This window comes from Anopheles aquasalis, chromosome 2, assembly GCF_943734665.1.
Source record: "Anopheles aquasalis chromosome 2, idAnoAquaMG_Q_19, whole genome shotgun sequence".
NCBI lineage: Eukaryota > Metazoa > Arthropoda > Insecta > Diptera > Culicidae > Anopheles > Anopheles aquasalis.
This window is the reverse complement of record NC_064877.1, coordinates 36,181,597-36,202,500: the sequence shown is the minus strand read 5'-3', so window position 1 is coordinate 36,202,500 and position 20,904 is coordinate 36,181,597. Positions and strand designations below refer to the sequence as shown.

Below are 20,904 nucleotides of genomic sequence, written 5' to 3'. Positions count from 1 at the left end.
GAAAATTACAAAACCAATCATACGCATTCGCCCAACGCGTGACGTCAATGTCAGTGGCCAGTTGGACGCAGAATAAAATGAAAAGGGGGTGGTAGCGAAAAAAAAGTAATTCGTCATCGTCTTGAGGTGTTGGGCACGGGTGTTTGACGTCGGTCATTGCTTCTTAACTCGGAACAAGGTAAGTACCGCAGCACTTGATCGCCACTCGGCTCGACTTGTTGCCCGGTTTGCGATAGCACATAAGACCAAGCCCCGTGTGCAAATCTTACCGATGGGTAAACACTGCCCCCCCAAAAGGCCCCCTGAAAAACGAGAACAAGAACTCACACTCAAACAGCCGGTTCCAAAACTTGAAATCCATTGTCTGGTGGTGTGTGCTGCGAGCGAAGATGCTGCAGCATATAGCGAGTGATCCGTGCGATCATGTTTTTTGCTGGGCAGAACAGCGCCCGGCTCCCGGAAATCATCAGCAGCGGTGGTGGTTCATCATCATCGAGTTCGAGTGGTTCGCTGGTGATGGTGGTGATGAGCAGTGGGCAGCGAGTGGGGAACACCGAGTTGTGACCTTCGATCGGACAGTTTGATCAGACGAAACAGCGGTCCGTACGATTTCACCGCTCAGAAGACGTACGCTCTCGGTAGTTGCTGGTGGTGTTGGTAATAGATTTTCGGCCATTACAAGATGGCGCGCCTCAGCAGCAGCAACAGTGACTTCTGTTCATATGCCTCCGAGGGCCAAGTAATTGTGCGCGCTTACGTTTAATGATGCAATGGTCGCAGGTTTCGTTTGGTTCAAATTACACTCACGCATCGCACTGCGGAGTCAGCGCCAGTGCGGAAGGGTCGCTTGCTTTGTGGCTTGCTGGTTTCGGTCGTTCGGCCGCTGCCCAGTAGCACAGGCTGCACGCTATACGCACGGAAAGCCCCACTCCAAGCAGCCCCCCGGGTGGAAAGTTATGTGAGTCATTTAGTGCTTTGTTGGCGCTAGCCTTGCTTCGAGCTTTCGTTGCCGGCGTCTGGTGCATTTTTAATGTAACGCTAGGCACGCTACAGCTAGGCGCAACGGGGGAAGCCCAACTCATCGCACACGGGGTGGCAACTACTTCCTTACAAGGTTTAACACATGTTTTTTTTACCGCAACGGGCACTGGTTACACTGGTCCGTGATGATACTACTGAAGTAAAAGACAACCGGAGTTCTCGGGAGTGTGGAGATCGAACGAATGCTGGTCAAGCGGTTGTAAAATGAAGCATTTTTGGCTACCATGCGTCAACGAGGTGGCGAAACAGGAAATCCATTCACAGCTTTTTTTTATGACAGCAGATTTATAGAGACCTTCGAGGGGGTTTTTGTGTGCAGGAAGTCGACTTACAGCAGGATATTAGTCGCGGATGGTATTAGTTGTTTCCGAGGATTATGATGTAATTGATTTATTGCATAGATTTACAGTTCTTGGCACTGTTTTCAGTACCAGAGATTATTAGTGGTTTTAGCTTTTAAATCAAATTATCTTGAATAAATTCCAAGCGAAGAATGTTCAAGGTTGTGAGCAATGTTTTCTCGTAAAACCTATAAATTTTGTAAAATTTTCAGGGTTTCAAGGAAAACACTATTTTTATGCACATTATTTACATTATTTAAATGTATAATGAAAACATTCGTCACTCAATTTCGTCAACTAAATCACAAGAGCTGATTAAAATTTCTGAATTTCTGATTAAAAATCTGCTAGCACTTGCTGGCTATAGAAAATCTAATAGAGTAACGCTCAATTGCCTCTCGCCGCATGCAAAAGGATGCATCGGGGAATTGAAACTTTCCAATCCTTTCATGACTGACCTCAAGCCTGCTCCTACGGTAGCCTGGAAAAGAGCGCTTTCAACAGCGGGGCCGGGATACGTGTGTGGATGTGGTCCATTAATGGACGGCTATTCCGTCGAGCTCGATTGGCTAATGGTTTGTGGCCTTGCATGCCCCGAACGCTTCGTTGTAACGATTGGAAATTACAATAGGATCTATTAACGATAATAACAAAACGTCGTTGCATCGCGTTTGCCAAACGCCACCCTGGCCGAGCAGCCTTCGCCATGAGCAACAATAACCGCGCGAACGACGCCAAGCGCGCCATTCCTGCGCTTCATCCGCAGGCGCTTCAACAGCAAACTGTAACAATCTGCCGCAATCTGCCTTTCGACCTTTCAGCACCGAACGCCGGTTTTGTGGCCATATTTGCACAACGGAATGGCCTCAATGGCCACGGCAGAAGCCGACCTTGCGGGGCAATAGATGAAACAAAACCACCACTGCACATGGGCCAGCAACAAACGAACCACCCAGCGCCGGCTATCGGCTGCATCGATTGCATTTCATCGTTCGGTGGCTTTTGGGTTAATTACAATTCGGCCATAGCGAGCATATGTTACTGCTATATCTTCCCGGCCGTTACTAGTGCCTAGAAGCTTCGCTGGTAGCTATTGTTTTGTGTGCTGGCCACGGTGGAGTGTTAGGCCGCTCATAAAAGGTAGTTTGGAGCTGGCTGCCTGAGTAAAATGCTCATGTTACCGTAGCAACGGTTTTCGAAGGATCCATTCCTGTGCATACTGTGATGATGTGCAAGGAAAATCCCCAGATTAAATCATCATTCTGCTGCTCGTTCCTTACGTCACCTGAGGTGCGCAAAGTGTTTGGAGATTAACGTGCGCAGACTTGAGCACAGACCACTTGCTGTCGATCGATCGATCGGTCATTGGTGTCGTAAATGTGCCAGAAATCCTCCAAATTAATGTGCTGCCCGGTCACGGTACCGGCACCTTGACAGTGATCGTTTGTCGTTATCGATGTGATCAGCGTGTAGCGTGCAGGCTGATCAGCAAATTACCTAGGATCTCCCGGGCCCCTCGACCGAAGCCGGTGAGGCCGGCTGTGAGTGGGTAATTTGCTCAGCTTCACCGTTGTGATTGCGCACGGAGGCAGGAAAGAATAAGTCACTCCTATCCTCCCTCCAGCCCCTTGAGCACGCTAATCAACTGGAGGTTCTAATTGCTGGCTTCACTGGGTGTTTGTTGTTGTTGCCGGTGCTGCTGCTGCTGCTGCTGCTGCTGCTGCTGATCGCTCCGTAGCGATTGCCTTCAAGGCATAGGTATGGTACGGCACGATACGGTTCACGGGCGGAAGTGTGCTCGACAAATTTTAATTACCCCGGCCCCGAGTATCGGCAAAACATGCGAGAGCGCTAGTGCGAGCCGATGACGAGAGGCTGTGTGCGCCGTGGCGTTCGGGGCCAAAGTGCGGTCAAGATGAAGGTTAAGAGCGCCCCTTCATGCACTGCGTACGAGATGAGGCGAGGTAATAATGGCGAGGCAGGAAGCTAGGATAAGTGCCCACGCGCACACCCAGTGAACTATCTATTTCCGATAAACAACCTCGGCAGCAGTGAAGACAGGTCCCGATGGTGGCCAGGCTGGCAGTCTAGATGAATGTTGATTACAGCGTGTCTTATAGATGTACTTGCGCGACTTTCAATCAGCATTCGCTCTCAACATCATACCAAAAGATCGTATCAAGTGGGTAACATCATCACACTGGCTGGTTTGTAATCAATTGGCTGATGATCGCGAAAGGAACAGCAATCAGCTTTCAATATGGTATGCGTTACAATCTCTGGCTACTTTGATGGGCCTTCTCTGGAGAGGAGGTCTCCGAATCTGGCACTAACGTATCGTTCTGATACGAAGCAAGAAGAAGCGCATAAGAATATGTTCCTGCCATTAAAAGGATTCGCTATGGCGGTTGTAAAAGATTAAATACAGCTCACCAGCGTTTCGATTTCCACTCGGAAAGATATAAATGCCAGATGAAACGAATGGCTTGCTGACTTGATACTGCGATTTCAAGAGAACGTACTAGAGGATACTGTATGCAGATCCATGAATGTTTTCATAGTGCGATTAAAGACCAGAATGGGTATTCAAGGTAAGGATAAACTTTAGCAGCATGTGCTTGATTTAACAAACTTCCGTCATTGAATGGAAAATCCATCAACACAACTCGCTTCACGCGTGCCTTCCTGCCTCATTGCCATAATGAGCTGCGCTCTTTAGTGACGCTGCTCATCTTGGACTTTAATAATCAACATAAATTAACGCCAAAACCACCAGCATGATGGATACACGCGAGTTCGATGACCGGACCGGAGGAATCCGACGTTTCACCAAAAAAAAAAAACACTAAACACCGGACGGGAATCAAACGGGTTTTCTGGAAGCTCAGAGTCCACCGCAAAAAGTGTCCCCGGCCCATTGTGCCAGTGTGACCGGTGGTGCGAAACCGTTATGTAACCAACCACTACTGCACTAGGAGTTCTGGGATGCTCGATCATTCGATCGTTCGTTCGTTCATTCGTTCAGTTCAGTTCGTTTGGTGATCGCGACTCATCTCACCTTTCGTCCCACCCGTTCAGCAAACTCGTTTCGCCATTCCAGTTCTTGCTTCGCGCAAGAACAGCAGCCGCGGAACTGGTTTTCTTTTTGTGTGCTTGTACGTGGCCCATTTCGTGGCTGCCTTTGGTCGGTGATCATCACCCGGATCTAGGTGTCCCCAAAGGAAGGGCTAGGGCATTACAAATTCCATTCCGATCCATTCTGATATCAGCGAATGGCAATGGGGGGTTGTTCACCGCGCTGCCCTGACCCTGAATCCCTCACCAGAATGGCCGCGATGCCGCCGGTACGAATGGACTTTGGCCGGGCAGCCTTTCGGCCTCGATTTTACGCACAATCTCAGAGCAGGTGGTGGTGTCGATCGTTGCCGTCACTTCCGCGCATCCGGAGCATACGGATCACCCTCAGAAGGCGCTCTGATGCAAACAATCATCTCCATGTGGCCGTCGGTGGAATGGAAACTCAAAATTACTCAAAGATTAAAGTGGAAACTCACCGATAACTCCTTCGCCGACTGACGGACGGACCGATGGATGGCGATAATCGGGCACAGCAGCGTATCGGGCCTCCTCTTCAGCAAAACGGTCAGTACCGTCGATGCCGTCGCCCCCAAAAAGCACGGACACGGCACTTACCTAAAAAAAAGTATAATTTTATTGTTCCACTTTCCTCCACATTCGAGGCTGCCGGTGCACGCTCATGTGTGCGCTGGTTCCGTTTGTTTTCTGGGTCCCCTCTGGCATTGGCATCGGGAAAAGCCGCGATCGCGTCGCTTTTCCTTTCGCTTTTCGTGCCCGTGATAACGCATCGTTGAGCAGAGGGCGCAGTGAATGAACCGACCACCACGTACACAGCACGCCAGTCAGTCAGTCAGTCTGGCAGTGCTGAAGGCCTCTCGCTTTTCTGCGGCGGGCTTGTTGGACTGACTAACTAACTAGACTGAAAAATTAACGATGAATTCCAATCGAAAGATTCGCACCGATAAAAATAAAAACCCTTTCGTAACAGCCCGTAACACACACGATCACAAAAGATACACACTTTCACACAAGAACCGAAACGGAGCCCCAGCTTTTCAAACTCCTACTTCCTCGAAGGGCACTTCAACGGACAGCGCGTGGTGTTAATGTTGGTTCCGTGCGGTTCTACCCCTATGGCGAAACACAGGAAAAAGGTACCACCGGTGTGGCGTCACGAGCACCACCCATTTTCTCACCTACCACCAACACCCTACCCTTACGCAGCACGCTAACGGTTGCTTTTCCGAGGTGCTTGCGTGAGAAATCGCCGGAATCGCCCTGGTACGGTGCTGGTTAACTAACGGCACCTCGAGCTGTTTACTGTTGCTGCTGCTGCTGCTGATTCTGGCCCTAGACTGTGCTCTATTGCGTGCTGATTCTCGCTCGCTTCCGGCTTTCAGCTGCCACCCACAACACACCGACGACGATCGACTTCCAACAATAAACACGGCCACAAGGCCACCACCTTCCCTTTGGTGGCCGTTTGTGCAGAAAACTGTTTTACTTACTTTACTAAAAATGCAAACACCCAAACACACACTCGCGAGCACGCACGGCACACGGACTTTAGAATGATAAGACACAGGAACAGCGGAAAGCGACGAACCGCGTTGGGCGAAACCACAACGGTGAACAACGGTGCGAGTTCGCGAGCACAAGGTACACAAAACGAGGAGCAGATGAGCGGCCGACCGTTCGCGAGCAACTCCGGCTTGATACTGTGCGTCTTGGGGTTTCCCTTCCCAAGCCCGATGGTGCCGGGCCAGTGATCGCGATCGTTCGAGTGATCGCGCGAAAAATGATCGTGGGCTTTACCTAACCACCACCTCGCCGAACGGAGCCATTCGATCGTTCTGGTGCTGCGATCGTTCTGGGGGTGGTGGTGGTCGGTCGTCGGTGGTCGATCGTGAGGCGGACACTCGCACACAACCACGGAGAAACCGGCCATCCGGCGGCGGCGGCGGCGTGTTGTCGCGTCGTTAGGCCGCATTGGGGCGCAAAGTTGATCGTGATGGGGTTGGGAGGGGGCGCTCGCGCGTTAATGAGCCCAAAGGGCGGTGGTAGCATCGCGTCTTGAAAATCACTCAACGGCAGCATCAGGATCGATCAGGTGCGCGAGCGTTCGCAAGAGTGCTGCGTCATGGTGTGCGCGCGCCACTCCTTTCGGTGACGCATCGCACAGCGGTCCGCGGACCAGTGAGCTGTCATTAGGACCACTTCCGGATGTGTCATTGCCGAGTATTTTCCGGGAACGATAAGAGAAGAAGGAGTGCGGGAAAAGGAAGAAAAAGAGAAGAGAGAGCGAGAGAGGCGGATCGATCAATCGATCGAATGAACCTTGCGCAACGCGTAATGGCCAAGGTTGACACCCGGACCGCCCGGTAATGTGGTCGTGTAGCGTGCGTGGTTTGAAACCGGTTCGTGGCTTGTTGCCATTGCAAATCACTTTCCAGACGGGCTAACGGGAGAGACCGAGGGGCTCAAGGTCAGTGCGAAGTGACGCTGGTAATACGCCGGAATACACCGATTACTCCCGGAGTGACCGAAATGCAAGGTCTTTTAGCCTTGGCGATGGCTCTCCCCCCCGGGGCGGGAAGAGAACATTGAACCTCTACGTCACTTCGGTGCACCTGCAGCGACGGTGGAATGCACGATGCAATGGCTGTTGTTAAATGGCTGAGGCTGAGTGACGAATGACGTATTGCCCACGGCGCGGAAACCCGAAACCCGGGGGCCTTCCAAAGGCACAAAACGGACAGCACATGCCACGGCCAAACACAAATGCGCTTCGGTCAGCAGTGCTGCTGCTGCTGTGGTGAGCGACTGGGCATCGTTGGTGGTGGCCAGTGGCTCAGTGAAGAAAGCGATCGGTGGGCACTGGAGCTATACATTTCAAGGTAGGTTGGTAAGCGGAGCGCCGGCAAGGTTGCCAGCTCACGCCGTGAGCTATGCTCGCGATCGCCGATGACTCAAACACCGCGACCGCGACCGGAAGATGTAAGCGACCGGGCGACCGAGCAAGGTCCGAGCCAAGCCCGAACACTGGGTCAAGGTTGGTTCGGTGCCAAGATCCGAGCCAAGTAATTGACATTGATCTTCCACCGATCAACGTCGCGCGCTTTGCTGTTTGTCGCAGTCCAGCATCGGCAGCATGCTTCGGTAGGTGCGTGGCTGGCCAGAGCGTGTCTGTGTGTGTCTGTGTTTGAACAAAGACATCGGGCGCACGTAACACAGCTGTTTGTCCACGCGATCGAGAGCCTGCTAGAGATTCATACTAGCGGCAAAGCAGCAAGAAGGTATTTGCTTCGAAGAGTAAGCGTCGGTATAGACGGTGACTGAGGTTGACAAGGCCCATTATCATTAGCCCCATTGTCGATACATTGATAACAGATAACCCCATTATCACGTACTTTGGTGTGGAAATGCGGCCAGTGGTAACATTCTTCGACAATTCGCGTTTCGTTTGCTTGCTTTAGCTGTTATCGAGTTGGGACAACTCGCTTGTTAACTTATTCTCGTGATACGTTGCACTGGGGGTTCTGTTGAAGATAAGATGTGCCAGTTAAAACAGTTTCTAACTAATAAAATACTTGATAAATTCAACAAACAAATGAAGTGCTTTCAACGTATTGAAAGGCATTTTATGGTGTCGCCTGAAGGAAGCAGAGTTTAAAAATAGTTTTCGCCCAGATCGAGTGCTTCAAATATCACGGGAGAGCCTCTGGAGCATAGGAGAACACGATCAAAGGCGATATTTTGAGACGATCGAATCGATTACAACAACATGTTGCGAATAATTTGCCTCTCAATTCGCTTAAAATGATTTTGAATTTTAATTTTCGATTTGAATTAGTCATTTTTCCATAAGCATCGTGACTATTATGTAAAATTTTATATAGATAAATCAGTTAAAGTAAGTAAAAACCAAGTCTCTTGATCACGATCGGATCGAAGCGTTGCGTGTTGTTGAAATCAATTGCATACTTCTAGGGGCAACACAACATCATGAAACGCTTCGATCGAGTTCTAGAGACTTGTTTGTCACCGATTTAAGGGGCGACTTCGGTATTTAAGTTTTATTTGTGACACATGTTTTTAACATTTTTCCCTCAAAGATGAAAAGTATCTTTTCGAAGATACGACTGCCTAAATTTGATGGCATGGATTATTTTTTCAATGAATGTTGCTCAAAACAATACCAAATATTCTTCAAAAGTTGTAGATTATTATGTCGTTTACTTGAAAAAATACAGTTGAATGGTTACGTCACAAAAAATCGTTTAAAACAGGCCTTTATTTGGCCCGAAAATATCGATGTCCCCCCTCAAGTACTAAGGGTCACATTTAAATACTAAGGGATACAGAAAAGGTTCAAGTACATATAGAAGCAAGGATGCCTTTGTGGTAATCACCACTTCTGGTCGAATCGAAGATGGGTGTAGACCTTTAACGAAACGTTACAACTGCAAAAGCCTTTATGAACTTTGTCCTTGTTCAAGAGTAGTATTTTTGAAACGATTTAGCTGCTTTTACACATTGTCTGCGATCTCAATGTTGTACAGCGCGTGGAGCTCGGGTTACCTCGGTGGGTTGGCCATGCCATCAGAATAGCAAACGACGATCCATCCCGTATTGTCTCATGAAGACTATCAGAAAAAACAACCAATGACAGTATGGTAGGCTCAACTTTTGGTGGAGATGCGGTATCAACATTCTGAGTCCCTGCTAAGCTAAGTCCCTGATCGACATTACATAAGTGCTCTATATTTGCTCGAGACAGAACAGAAAATGAAAACGAAAAGGAAAATTGCCCTCAGCAGAAATATTGTCGTTTGAAGCCGCACAAACGTGGAATCGTTTTTTGTGTATTTCTTTCATTTCAGTTGACAGCAAGAAATCGATGGTTCTTGCATAAGCGTTTGAAACGACCACCAATTGCCGCTCGTTGCGCATTACGATCAAACAATACCCTGAAGACAGAGACACACATCTAGACAATGATCTTCTTTATTGACAACATCGAGCCTTTATTGACAACATCGAGAACGGAGCTGGTAGCAGCAGCAGCGCTTTAATCTTTCAAACACGGGAACGTGATGGGTTCAATCGGTGGAAAGCACTGATCCGCCGGGATGCACATTCCTGTTTTCCGATTACGTAGATACCCGGCTATACAAATGCATTGCTTGGAAACTAATACACTACAATCGTTGTCACAGTTTTTGTCACAGCTTTCGTTCGCGGTGTACGATTCCAGGGGACCGCAGTTGTAATTGACGACTTGACATTGTACCGGGAACTGGCTCAATGTGCACAGCAGCAGCAGCACAATGCCGCACAATGTGATCTCTACCCTCATCGTTCTTTCGTTCTGATTCGTTTCTGGTGGCTTGCACGACACTGGCCAACGGTACGGTAAGGTATTCCTTCAAGACCCGACTCCTCCAGGGCCACTACGTACGCGCACTGGTGGCTTACACGCGCACGGCACTTCTTCCAACCGTCACTCGGCAAACAAGAACCACCTGCACAAAGCGACACCGCGAACACCGCGAATCTGGCCAGCTATATACCAACGGATCTGTTTGTTTTGTCGAAGAGCTAGACCGAAGAACCAAATTTTGAAGTGGCGTAGATCCACCATGTTTTTGCCCACATTAACTGACTAGTGGTAGGAATGTTCCGTCGAAATTGATTATTAAGAAAAGCGTTATAAACTGTCCATTCTATGGGCATTCATTACAAGCTCGATCGATCGCACTGCTATCCTTGATTCTGGCCACCGTTCTCCCCATTCTTCACTAACATGCGCGGCTGCAGAACCATCTGTGCAAACATGCGACGGTGGCGGTACCATCGTCTTCCAAGACGAGCCCCAAATGAAAACAAATCATCACAACAACACCTCGACTATTCAACAATCCTCCAGAGGCGGTTTGTTGCTACGATCAATCTAGCTTCTCGATCGACTATCGCAAAAAATAGAATAATATCTATTCGAAGGGGCCATCATAAGCGCATTCTAGTCACAGAGACTTGATGTCACTTTGCACGAAATTATTACGCTCCCACACGCCCATAACGTGTCTGTGGTGTCAGTAATTAGGAACGGAGTTTGATAGGCCGTCGAGCTGACCAGCGCACGCACCAGTCCCTGGGGGGAGCCGATCCATGTTCCATGGAAAAGGTGGACAGCCACCAGCCCAGCGTCCGTTCATCCATCGTCGTTTGACGTTTTAAGCGGATCGAGCGATGAGGTCGACGACCAATTCGCGTTCTCTGCGGGTATCGCGGATGGTTTTTTGGCATCCCCAATGGGCCGTTTGCCACACGACCAGACCGGCCACAGTGATTGCGCTTCAATTAATGATTAGAATTAATTATCGGAAAATTGCTAATTTCTGGCGCGCGCGTTCGAGGTGCGAACGAAATGAATGGCGCACGGTTTTGTGGGGTGCGAAATTGAGGGGGCGTTGTTTGGTGCCAGTTTATGAGGGATGAATTCGCACGATCACGCTCCGTGTGGTCGGTGCTGGGTTGGACGGAGAGCCTGGCCATCATCGCGACGTCCTCCGGGGAGAATAGTTGAAACTTCATTATTCCACCGCCCGCCGGTTGGTTGACTCTCGCCGTGCCGTTCCCGTGATGGCGTGCCCAAGGATTACGCACTGAAGCTCGCTAAATGGCCAGCAGGTCGGTGCTGCGGCGCATTCCAGGAATTAGCAGCGTTAGAGGCGTCGAAATTGATGTTATCACCCGTTTTGTGCGGCGTGAATTAGATTCAGATCGGAGTAGGATCTTGTCCCGAACGTGGTGCCGGTGCGCGTTGTACGTGTCTGCGTGTGCACAGGTGTGGCCAGCAATTCAGAGGTTGCTATAGATTGCTACCGATTTCGCTTTCAAAAGGTGGTTATTTGTGTCTCGCGTTCGCGCGTTCACCGCCCTAAACCTAATTTGTTGCGCTGCTGGCTCTGTATTTCGGATGGAGGTGGTTGCGTCTTCGTCGGTAGCGCACTATGACACGCACTGGAGCCCAGCAGCTCTTGAGTCAATAGCATTCATTAGTGGCAGTGGCACTTAGTTGGTGACGGTTGTGATTAGCGGCAGTCGGCGATTAGCGGACGCTTACTGCTACCGGTTTGGGTTCAAGAGCACCGCGAGTCTCACGCTAAATCGAGACGAAAGCAATCGAGAGCTAGGGTAAAAGCAGCCCTTTGCGGCTCTAAATCGTGGCCAATTGAACGGAGGCACTTTGCTGCCAGCAGCATCACAAATCGCCGACACGTTTGTTGCACATTTCCTTTTTTCCTGTTCCGATTCGACGAGCAATATTCACGTGGTGCGTCAGTTTGAGCATCGTTCAATAGCATAGATTGATGGATTTTGCTCCTAGTTGAACCGCGAGCAGAGGGTCAACGAGCCACCAGCAGTTAGCGAGGTGCGGACAACATTAACAATCAAGCAAATATCGCCGGCAAAAAAACGCAGACACCGGACCGGAATGGACGAAGATTCAGAACCAGCGCCAAGCAAATAATGAGAAAAACTCGGAAGTGCTCTCGATGGCGCGCGAAAAGGTTACGAGCACAACCCCGAAATTCCGAGACGAGACCTGAAAAGTCTTGAAAAAAAAAGATGGAAAACAAAATCAACCCAGCCCCTCCAGGAGAGAAAAAAAAAACGTTGAAGAAAAACAATAACAACCCGGTACAACGATCGGTGGTAGTGGCCGGTGGCGTGGTGGTGGTGATGGCGAAACCACCGGCAACCGATCGAAGCAAAACCACCAAACCGACCTGACCCTCGAAAGACCGCGACCGGACCCGAGACCGAAAGCAGATGGTTCCGGAAGAGATCCGGTTCTGCAAAGTGTTCCTCATCTCGGGTGGACCAGTGCAAGCCAACCGGGTGGCAGGGGAAAAAGTTTCCTTTTTTTTCTTGTGTTGCTGGGAGCCCGGGCTTCCTGGACAAAACCGTACAGGCCACCGAGCTGGACCGAGCATAAGGTGCGAATGAGAGCGAGAGAGAGAAAGAGAGAGAAAGAGAGAGAGAGAGAGAGAGAGAGAGAGAGAGAGAGAGAGAGAGAGAGAGAGAGAGAGAGAGCGCGAAAGGTCCGAGGAAAACTAGCAGCCGGGAGTTTTGGGTTGAAATTGGGAAACTTTTGATTAAATTTCATTACAACCATCGGTGCGCCACGCTCTGTCGCTGGTGCTACCGTTACCACGGGGGCTAACGGGGCCAACGCCTTCTTCGATGACTTTTGCTAGGCGATTCCGATACATCGTTTGTCTCATCGGTCCCTTAGCAGGCCTTGCGAGCGGAGCGGAGAGTTGATGTCCCTTTTCGGTACTGCAGAAAATAACAACAGCACAACGAGGAAAATAAAGAAGAAGAAAAAACACCCCGAAAAGGGCTTGATGCTCATTGCCTGATGACCCCGAAAGCCACCCTTTCCGGGAGGGAGGGCAGGGTTTTGGTGTTAGGCAAATGGAGCTTACACACTCGGTACGTTGCGTGCGAGTGGCTTTTTCCATTAGCATAATCATCGGCCACCAGACCGGATCATCATCAACATCAACATCATGGGTCATGGTGCTACCGGTGGCGCGTTGATAGGGTGTGAACATGCTGCGAAGCGTCTGCGAACATGTGGCGGCCATGGCGTTCCAAGGGTTGTTCGACGTTCGTTGCGGTGGCACTGCCGGTGTAGAGTGTATTAGTAGAGCATCAGGATCATGACCGCGCTTCACTAATCGAGCAAAATGAGTGCACGAGCAAACTACCACACTCTACGTGGCCTGACTTTCCGAGCCGGTACAGAAGCGCGAGCATGAATTTAAATGAATTTCTTACAAATCATAGACAACACGCAGAGGACGACATGCCCACACCATAAGAACTAATTTTGCCAGATGAAACTTAATTAACTTGCTTGCTTCGTGGCCGAGAAACCTCTCTTTTCACTGGCGTTGCGATAAGCACGAATTCAAATTTCGAAAAAAGGGAGCGGCGGCGATTGGAAAATGCAAATAACGCAAACAAGAACCTCGGGTAGCGTACAGGTGGCACACGATAAATGGAAAGGCCAAATGCATTTACCAGCACTAGCACCACGTTAGAGTAGCAAGGACGTAAGTGGTGCGAAGGATCCGAAAGCGAAACTCCGATAAGAAACACCTCTTCGAGCTCGAAATGAAAACACCTTTCGGGTGCGCAATTGCACCGTGGTCTGAGGGTTGCTAGCTTTGAGGGTTAGTGCCGTTGTCTGTTGAGTCTTCTACTTGCTAGAGGACGATCGACAGTGGAAACCTTTACCATTCCGGTCACTCTTTTTTTTTTGTTGTTTAAGATTACGCTATGAGTACGCGTGTACGGCTGTCGGCAATCACATTGAAGGTGTTCCGTTTCGATTACTCTCTTAAATCTTGACGTCTTGTTTTCGCTCCATTCGTACAATCCACTAACGTCATCTACGAACCGAGCGAGTAGCAGCCATCATCGGACAAGAGAATCTTCCTTCTTCTCTCTTGCACTGACACTGAGTAGACTGTTACAGGATTTAATCAGGTTTCTTCACACCAATGAGCCACTCCACAACGCCGGGGGGCGGATTGAAGTTGCATTGGAGTGTGGCCAATCCACACAAATGATTTTCCCACCTGTTCGGCGTATTTCCTGCGTACACCACCAGCATAATCCACAGCTTTGGTGTGGAATCATTTTAAAAAACATTCATTTTAAGCCGAACCTGATCGGAATCGCGTGCTCAGCACATTCATCACTTCCACTTCCCTCCGGTGATGGGATTCCATTCGCTTCCGGTCCCCTTTATCACCAGGTTTCAGGTCCATGGTTGCCCCCTGTCTCTCTTTTTCTGTGAATGTGGTCGAAAGGAGGAAGGACAGGCGTCACGAGGAGGCGGCGGACTGGTCACGTTTAATTAATTTAATAAACTCATCGCTAGCCGCGTATGGGGAATGTTGCGTGGTCCGTGAACGTGATAGTGATGTCCACGGCATGGATCCACATTAAAGTACTCATCGACATGGACACTGGAACGGATGACCAGGACTTCACGTCCACCCAGGAAGGTGAGAAAAACCACGTCCAGAGCCTTCATTTGGTTTCACTTACTTTAATCAGTTCCCAGCTCCAGCGAAGAGTTGAAATAATTTTCATCATCGCTTAGCTGCTAGCTAGGACCCTGTACCTCGGTGTCACTTGGTGCACTGGTGCGCGACCTCTATTTTAATCGGTCTCCCGTGGACATGGGGTAATGGGCCACAGAAACATTGGGCACACACATGGACACACCAGCTGTCACCATGGGATGCAACCGTTGGGGCATGGGGCCCTTTTGATGGAATACCGACTCCAACCGTACCAGGGCTGCCCAGAGGAATGTTTGCGGCCAGCCTCACGTTCAGCGATGCGCCCGGGACTGACCACCACTTGGTGGACCACTTGTCGGGGTGTTCGTACGTCAGGGGAACGCGTTAAATGAACTCCACCCGCCACCATGGCCGGATGTGCACCGTCGAGGTTAATTATGGCCGTTTGTTAATGATCCTCGGACTGGACTTGGTGCTGTGGTTCGCGCGCCGAGAGCTTTATTTGCGATGCAACGCGAATCACAACGAAACAACACGGAACGGAACGAGCGAATCGATCGTCAACCAATAATTGATGGACCGCGCGGGTTGGACCGGATGCCTGCGGATAAATAAAAGTAAATACGAAAAAAAAATAATGACGATAAAACCACAAACCCAACGGCAGGACATTGGTTTCGATTATTGACATAATCCTCCCCGCCACCCCTGCCCCCCCCGCCCCCCCACAATGCAGGAAGTCATCCACCTCTCACACCTACGGGAGTGTCCGTGTGGTGAAGGTATTAAGCGTGACCGAATGATGTTTGCTGCTTTTGAGGGGGGGCCAGGGTCACACTTGACCGCTTTACTGTCCTCCACTCTCAGCATGCATTGACCGGGCGCAAATATTTGTGTGTACGAGTACGCGCGAGCCTGAGTTCAAGTATTTTCCGTGAAAATCGGTGGGCGATTGAAAAATTGCAAAACGGCTCATTTCAAGCCAAGGGCCAATGTCAATATAGGGCGTGTTTTCGGTGAATGGATTGTTTCGATTAGCGGGTCAACAGAGCGGAAAATGCGCTTTCCACGGGCTTCAACCAGAATCGTAGTAAGCAAACAGAACAGATAAACGAGCGCTCGATAGAGGGTCTGATATTGCTGAGCGACCTTCTATAAGAACGTGATAAACAATTGCGGGCTCCTGGAATGCTTTTTGCATGTTTGAGATGTGATGCTTCCAGAGCTCAACCAATCAGCAAGTTTGTGAAACTCTTTACAGCTTCAGGCAACATCAGACAACCATAAGAGAGCATAACATGTATCCATCCATTAGCATCTAAAGCTATTGTCAAGCTTATTCAGGAGGCTCATCAAATTACATGCTGCACATGAGAACAACAACCATTTTCTTTATAAATCTGCAACAACTGTGAGGGGAAAGTACGAGGAATTGGATGTTTATTGTATTGTTTTGAAAGACTCAGACTGGACAAGATTTGCTGTAGCATTTAATACTGTTGAGAATTATATTTTATTCACCTACTCCAACTGGTCAAAGCACATTCTAGGCATTCTAGAATTACAGGAACACATGAACATGTTGCCTCAACTGAACATGCGTTTGTGCACTCAGGTTGAATGACTGCATCTCTGAATAAAATGTATATTTCCATTTCCAACCCAGTGTATTCAAGTGAAAATAATGATTTTCTAGCCAAATGACCACGCACCTTTCAGTTTTTCCTTTTTTTGTTTTGCTTTATTTGCTCTATTTTATTATAAACACCATATACAAGTATTTATTGCATGAAAAGGCACGAGGAATTCAAGATCTGAACAATAGTACAATATTAAATATTCTCACACTATTAGTTCATTAATTATGAACTCAATGACCTTCTTTGACTTCCAAAAACTTATGTATTCATTTCGTTGATCGATCACCAATAGCTCATATGCAATTTTATTAAAACTGCGATCCGTTCAAATTTGAAAATGAGAACAAAAAAATTGCGCAATCTAGCTCATTGCTCCCTTGCACCCTTGATAATGGCGCTGACTGCTGAAGCCGAGAGCGATACATAAGGAATTCTCAAAACATTTCATTTAACTTTGTTACGGCTTACAGCACGGCGTAGAAGAAGAGATGATTACATAGAGAAAACCGTATCAACGTGGAATCGCTAAGCGCAGCAAATTAGAACATAACATTAGAAAGGTGATAAAGTTGATGCTGATGGATATGGAACACGCGCCGCGGCTCACCGACAAAGCATCTGGTGGTGGAGCTGCCGGTTTTGCTGGTGACACAATGGAAAATGGAAGCAGAGGGAGTCAGCTCGCCGGAACGGTCTGGAACGCACGGGACGACCCAGACTAAGAAGCCGGTCAAACCACACGACAGGACGATTCCACCGAACGCAAGTTGTTACCGAGCGACGTCGAGGACGGTATCAAAGCCAGAGCCTGAGAGAGCCCCTCTCTTTCTCTCTTTTTCTCTCTCCATCGAGGTTGCCGCCCGTCGTCGCACGGGAGAAATCAAGTTTAATTAACTTGCCAAGTGGAAAATGAAGTGTAAAAATGGTTCCTTTTTATTGTTAATTAAAATGCTAGAAATGTGATGTGGTTCTACTGATCGCCTCGGGGGACGAAAGAGTAGTGGGTGGCGCGGAAGGACGCAGGAAATGTATTCGCGCCACCTCACCACACAAGACAGGCCAGCGCTAGCGGCTAGCAGGCCGCACGGGTGGACAAACAAGTGACTGATGATTGTGGTCAGCCCATTAGGGATACCAACCAACGGAGAATGGTTCCCTTCCCTCCCTCCCTCCCTCCCTTGGTTGGGATGGCTTAAGGAAGTTTCGCCGCAGCACAGTGCGGCCAAGTGAAGCGCCCGGTGTTTCGAATCCGGACCGGTCCGAGCCGAACCGAACGGGTGGTCGCCACTCCGGGCTCATTAGAGCGGTGGCAGATGCCGAATGCCCCGAACGGTTGTCCGGTTGCGGTCTGGTTCTCCGTTGCTTCCTATGCTCCGGTGCTTGAGTTTGGTTCAAGTGAAGTTGCTGCTACGGCTGGTCGTGACTGGGGCCGAGGTGAAATGAAATGCTGGGTAGCTCAAAATGAGTTTAGTTAGCAACAATGAAATGAATTGCTGATGACGGTATTAAGTTCGGTTATGTTTTGTGGACAGTTCATCACCGTCGTGATCATTAGCTTATGCCGGATGGACCGGTTGGTTCGTTGGTTAGTGAGTGTGAATTCAAAGAAAAAGTTTGAAAGTGTTTTTTTTTATTTCCATTTTAATTAGAAGTAGTCGTTACGGAGGTACAGAGCTTGTTTCAATGAATGAATTTGCCTTCCGGTTCTTGGAAGACATCAAGGTGATAGGGCTATGAGACATTTTGTGGTGGAAAAAATGTTCTCAAAAGCACAGAGAACGTTAAGAACAGAATATTTAAGGCAATTCTCAACTTAAAAAGCTTATAAAGCTAGTAAGAAATCTGATTGACACTGTGCAGTAAGTTACATTATGCGTCGGTTCTTCTTTAGTGAGGCAAGAACATTATACAGTAAATGTTTGGCTTGTACTGTACGAACAGCATTCAGTCAATTGGCTGAAACACGTGCTAAGAACGTGGTTAACACATTCTGTTTGAAAGTAGAAAGAGTAGGTAACAATGATTGCAGAGTGGAATAACCACTGCGCAAACGACCCTTCCTTCTAATCTGGTTTCCTTCAATTCATTGATATCCAATATTGCCATAAATTCGATTGACAACATAGGTTTTTAAGTTAATCAAATCTTTGCGGTTTGATTGAACTTTTATTGCTAGTTTCGTTGTAGATATTGATCTTCCTCGTAATTGTATGAGCTTTTTATGAAATCGTTTCGATTCGGTTAAGTGTTGTTCTTTAGTTCCAGATGATGTTTCAAGTCGCTAGAGAAATCCCAGAAACTGCATTCGCACTCGCACTTGAGCATTCCAAGCATCATGCCGCTCGGGCTAACAGTGATATGTTGGTTGAGCTGTTCGGTTCCGTTCGTCCGGTACCGCTGTAGGCGATATGGAACTGTGTCAGCAGTACGACGAAGGTGGCAATGGTGGAAACCATCTGTAAACAAATTTGATCTATTTCTCTATCAATTTTCAAAACCAAGGCACCCTTCCCCTGCTCAGCCGGTACCTACTCCGAACAGCATCTCGCAGTCCAGCGTGAACATGCCGGCTATGCTGACCTCGAGCCTCGCATGGTTCAGCCACAGCAGGAAGGACTTCACCGTGTACCGAAAGTGTGCATCCTGCCCCGCCACCAGGGACAACCGGTGGACGGACGATTTTATGTTGTGACTCTGGGGAGCAGAGGCAACATAGAAACATTACGTCAGCACCAGTCAGCAAGAGTGGAGTGCATATCCGACGAGTTGCCTTCCTGCGTTGGGTACATTGTGTTACCTCTTGCGATATACCCTGGCACACACCGACCAGCAGGCTGATTTCGATGGCAAACACTACCAGCATGGCCGCTCCCAGCAGATCCAGCACCAGTGGACTTGCAGGACCATGGACGAGGCCGTAAAAGTATGTAAATTGAAAGAAGATCTTCAAGAGAGAGAGTGTGAGTGAACGAGGGAGCGAGGGAGCGACGAAAGTTTTTGGGAGGAGCCGAGAGAGGGAGAGAGAGAGAGAGGCCATAGCTATGCGCACTATTTGACGCACTGGATGTACCTTTGTTATAACTTCTCCGATCAAAATTAACAAATACATGGCCACCGGGAGATCGTAGAAGCGAAGAAGCCGGTACAACCCGGCAGCACACTCTTGATACGCCAACAGTTGCCGGTGCAACCGGATGGAGACGGGTTCGGTCTCGGAGACCAGTGCACGGTGGTGCTGGTCGTCGCTGCTACCGGTCGGATGGTTGCAGACGGTCCAAAGGTTGGCAAGTTTTCCGTTGATTTCCCGGAGCGTCGATCGGTGAAGCGACATCAAGACGTAGAAGTTGTTCACGTGGACCATGTTGGGAATAAGGGAAACCATCGAGAGCACCACTTCGACGATGCTCAGCTCGAAGCTCACCAAGAATGCGTACACGAGCAGATGTAGTCCGTAGATGGTGCCCGGGAGGAGGACGAGCTTAGTGAAGATGGCGATGGCGGTGCGATGGGATGCCAGTTGCCACGAGCGGACACCAGTTAACAACTCCATAAGAAGCCGACGGTACTGGTCTCGGTGCAGCAATTGCAGCACCCCGATCAGCAGACAGTTTCCGTTGAGCACGAGACGCTCGATGGCGTGTATGACGTCCTGCATGCCCACCTTCGGAATGGCCATCCGATTGGACTGCTTTCGGTAGCCCAGCTGCAGACTGATCCAGAGCAGCAGCAGAAGGCTCGCCCCGATTGCCACCAACCGAGACGTTGGGCCTTGGACAAAGCGTCCACTTCGGAAGTTGTAACCGAAGGGAATTACACCGGCAATGTAGCAAAACACCAGATTGTAGGAGACGGAACCGAGCAACAGCAGCAGCATCATGCCGGACTGGGACGAGTGACTAAAGGGTCGCGATTGAAAGCCCGTGAACGACTGTGGCCTCAGAGATGAACTCGAGTCTCGAGGGACATCCAAATGTTTTGCTGATGAATTATTTACCTTCGTTTGTCGCTTATTGGCGATGCGACGGCGGGCGCATGGTGGTGGTCGATATTGTAATGAACCTGCTGCTCTCTCTCTCTCTCTCTCTCTTTCGTCTCCCCCGGCTCGAGGAGTTACTTACTTCCTTTTGGTTGTCTCTTTCAGAACATGCGCTTCCAAATTGATTAAATGAGGATTCCCTGCTCAGAGCGACAGGTTGCTGAGGAGTAACAGGCACACTAAGTAGCTGTTGCTGTTGCTGTTGCTGCTGCTGCTGGTGGTATTTGTGTCGTGACAGACGAGCGAAATGGTTTGGCAGCGAAATAGCGCCACCAGTTTTAGCTATTCCGTTCCGCTTTTAGTGTATTATTAATAATGAACACGACAAGCATTAATCATAGCTGATGTGTTGAGGTGACGTAGATTAACGATAGATAACCGAGCGGTACGGTGAGCCGTTACAAATGGTTGATCCTTGGGGCCATCAAGGCGCTTTCGAGAAACGCTGCTGCTGATCTGTTGGTGTCAGTTCAACTTCTTCCGGCACGTGAGACGAGAGTCGAGCCGAGTTCTCGGTAATTTGAAATCATTAGGTCATGATTAGGTGAGGGCGTTAAGTGCCAGTACAGCGATTTAAGGCGGTATCAATCGTTTCCAAATCGATTTGATAGCTTCGGGTTCATCGTGTTCCAGTGATGTAAATGGTAAATTTGACA

General features: G+C 49.1%; 2 protein-coding genes across 2 annotated transcripts in view; both read right to left on the bottom strand.

Moving 5' to 3' along the window:
- Nucleotides 1–6,166, bottom strand: part of LOC126570337 (ABC transporter G family member 23) — a 19,460-nt gene extending 13,294 nt beyond the window's left edge. Inside the window, exons 1-2 of the mRNA XM_050228032.1 lie at nucleotides 5,969–6,166; nucleotides 4,937–5,075 (exon numbers count right to left, since the gene is read on the bottom strand). The gene's annotated coding sequence lies outside the window, so the exon portion shown is untranslated. The remainder of the gene's footprint in view (nucleotides 1–4,936; nucleotides 5,076–5,968) is intronic.
- Nucleotides 6,167–18,545: 12,379 nt separating this feature from the next.
- Nucleotides 18,546–20,089, bottom strand: LOC126574664 (putative gustatory receptor 2a). The gene is made up of 4 exons (XM_050234992.1): nucleotides 19,283–20,089; nucleotides 19,010–19,156; nucleotides 18,745–18,906; nucleotides 18,546–18,668 (listed from the first exon to the last, which is right to left on the bottom strand). The coding sequence occupies exons 1-4, from the start codon at nucleotides 20,087–20,089 to the stop codon at nucleotides 18,546–18,548; spliced, it is 1,239 nt and encodes a 412-aa protein (XP_050090949.1).
- Between the last annotated feature and the right edge of the window lie 815 nt (nucleotides 20,090–20,904).

Excerpts from the sequence above, each read along its gene's own strand:
- LOC126574664 (XM_050234992.1), bottom strand. The coding sequence starts at position 20,089 with ATGATGCTGCTGCTGTTGCTCGGTTCCGTCTCCTACAATCTGGTGTTT. Across the intron at positions 19,157-19,282 it reads TCGGAGAAGTTATAACAAAG|ATCTTCTTTCAATTTACATA; the intron begins GTACATCCAGTG and ends TCTCTCTTGAAG. Across the intron at positions 18,907-19,009 it reads GCCAGGGTATATCGCAAGAG|AGTCACAACATAAAATCGTC; the intron begins GTAACACAATGT and ends TCTGCTCCCCAG.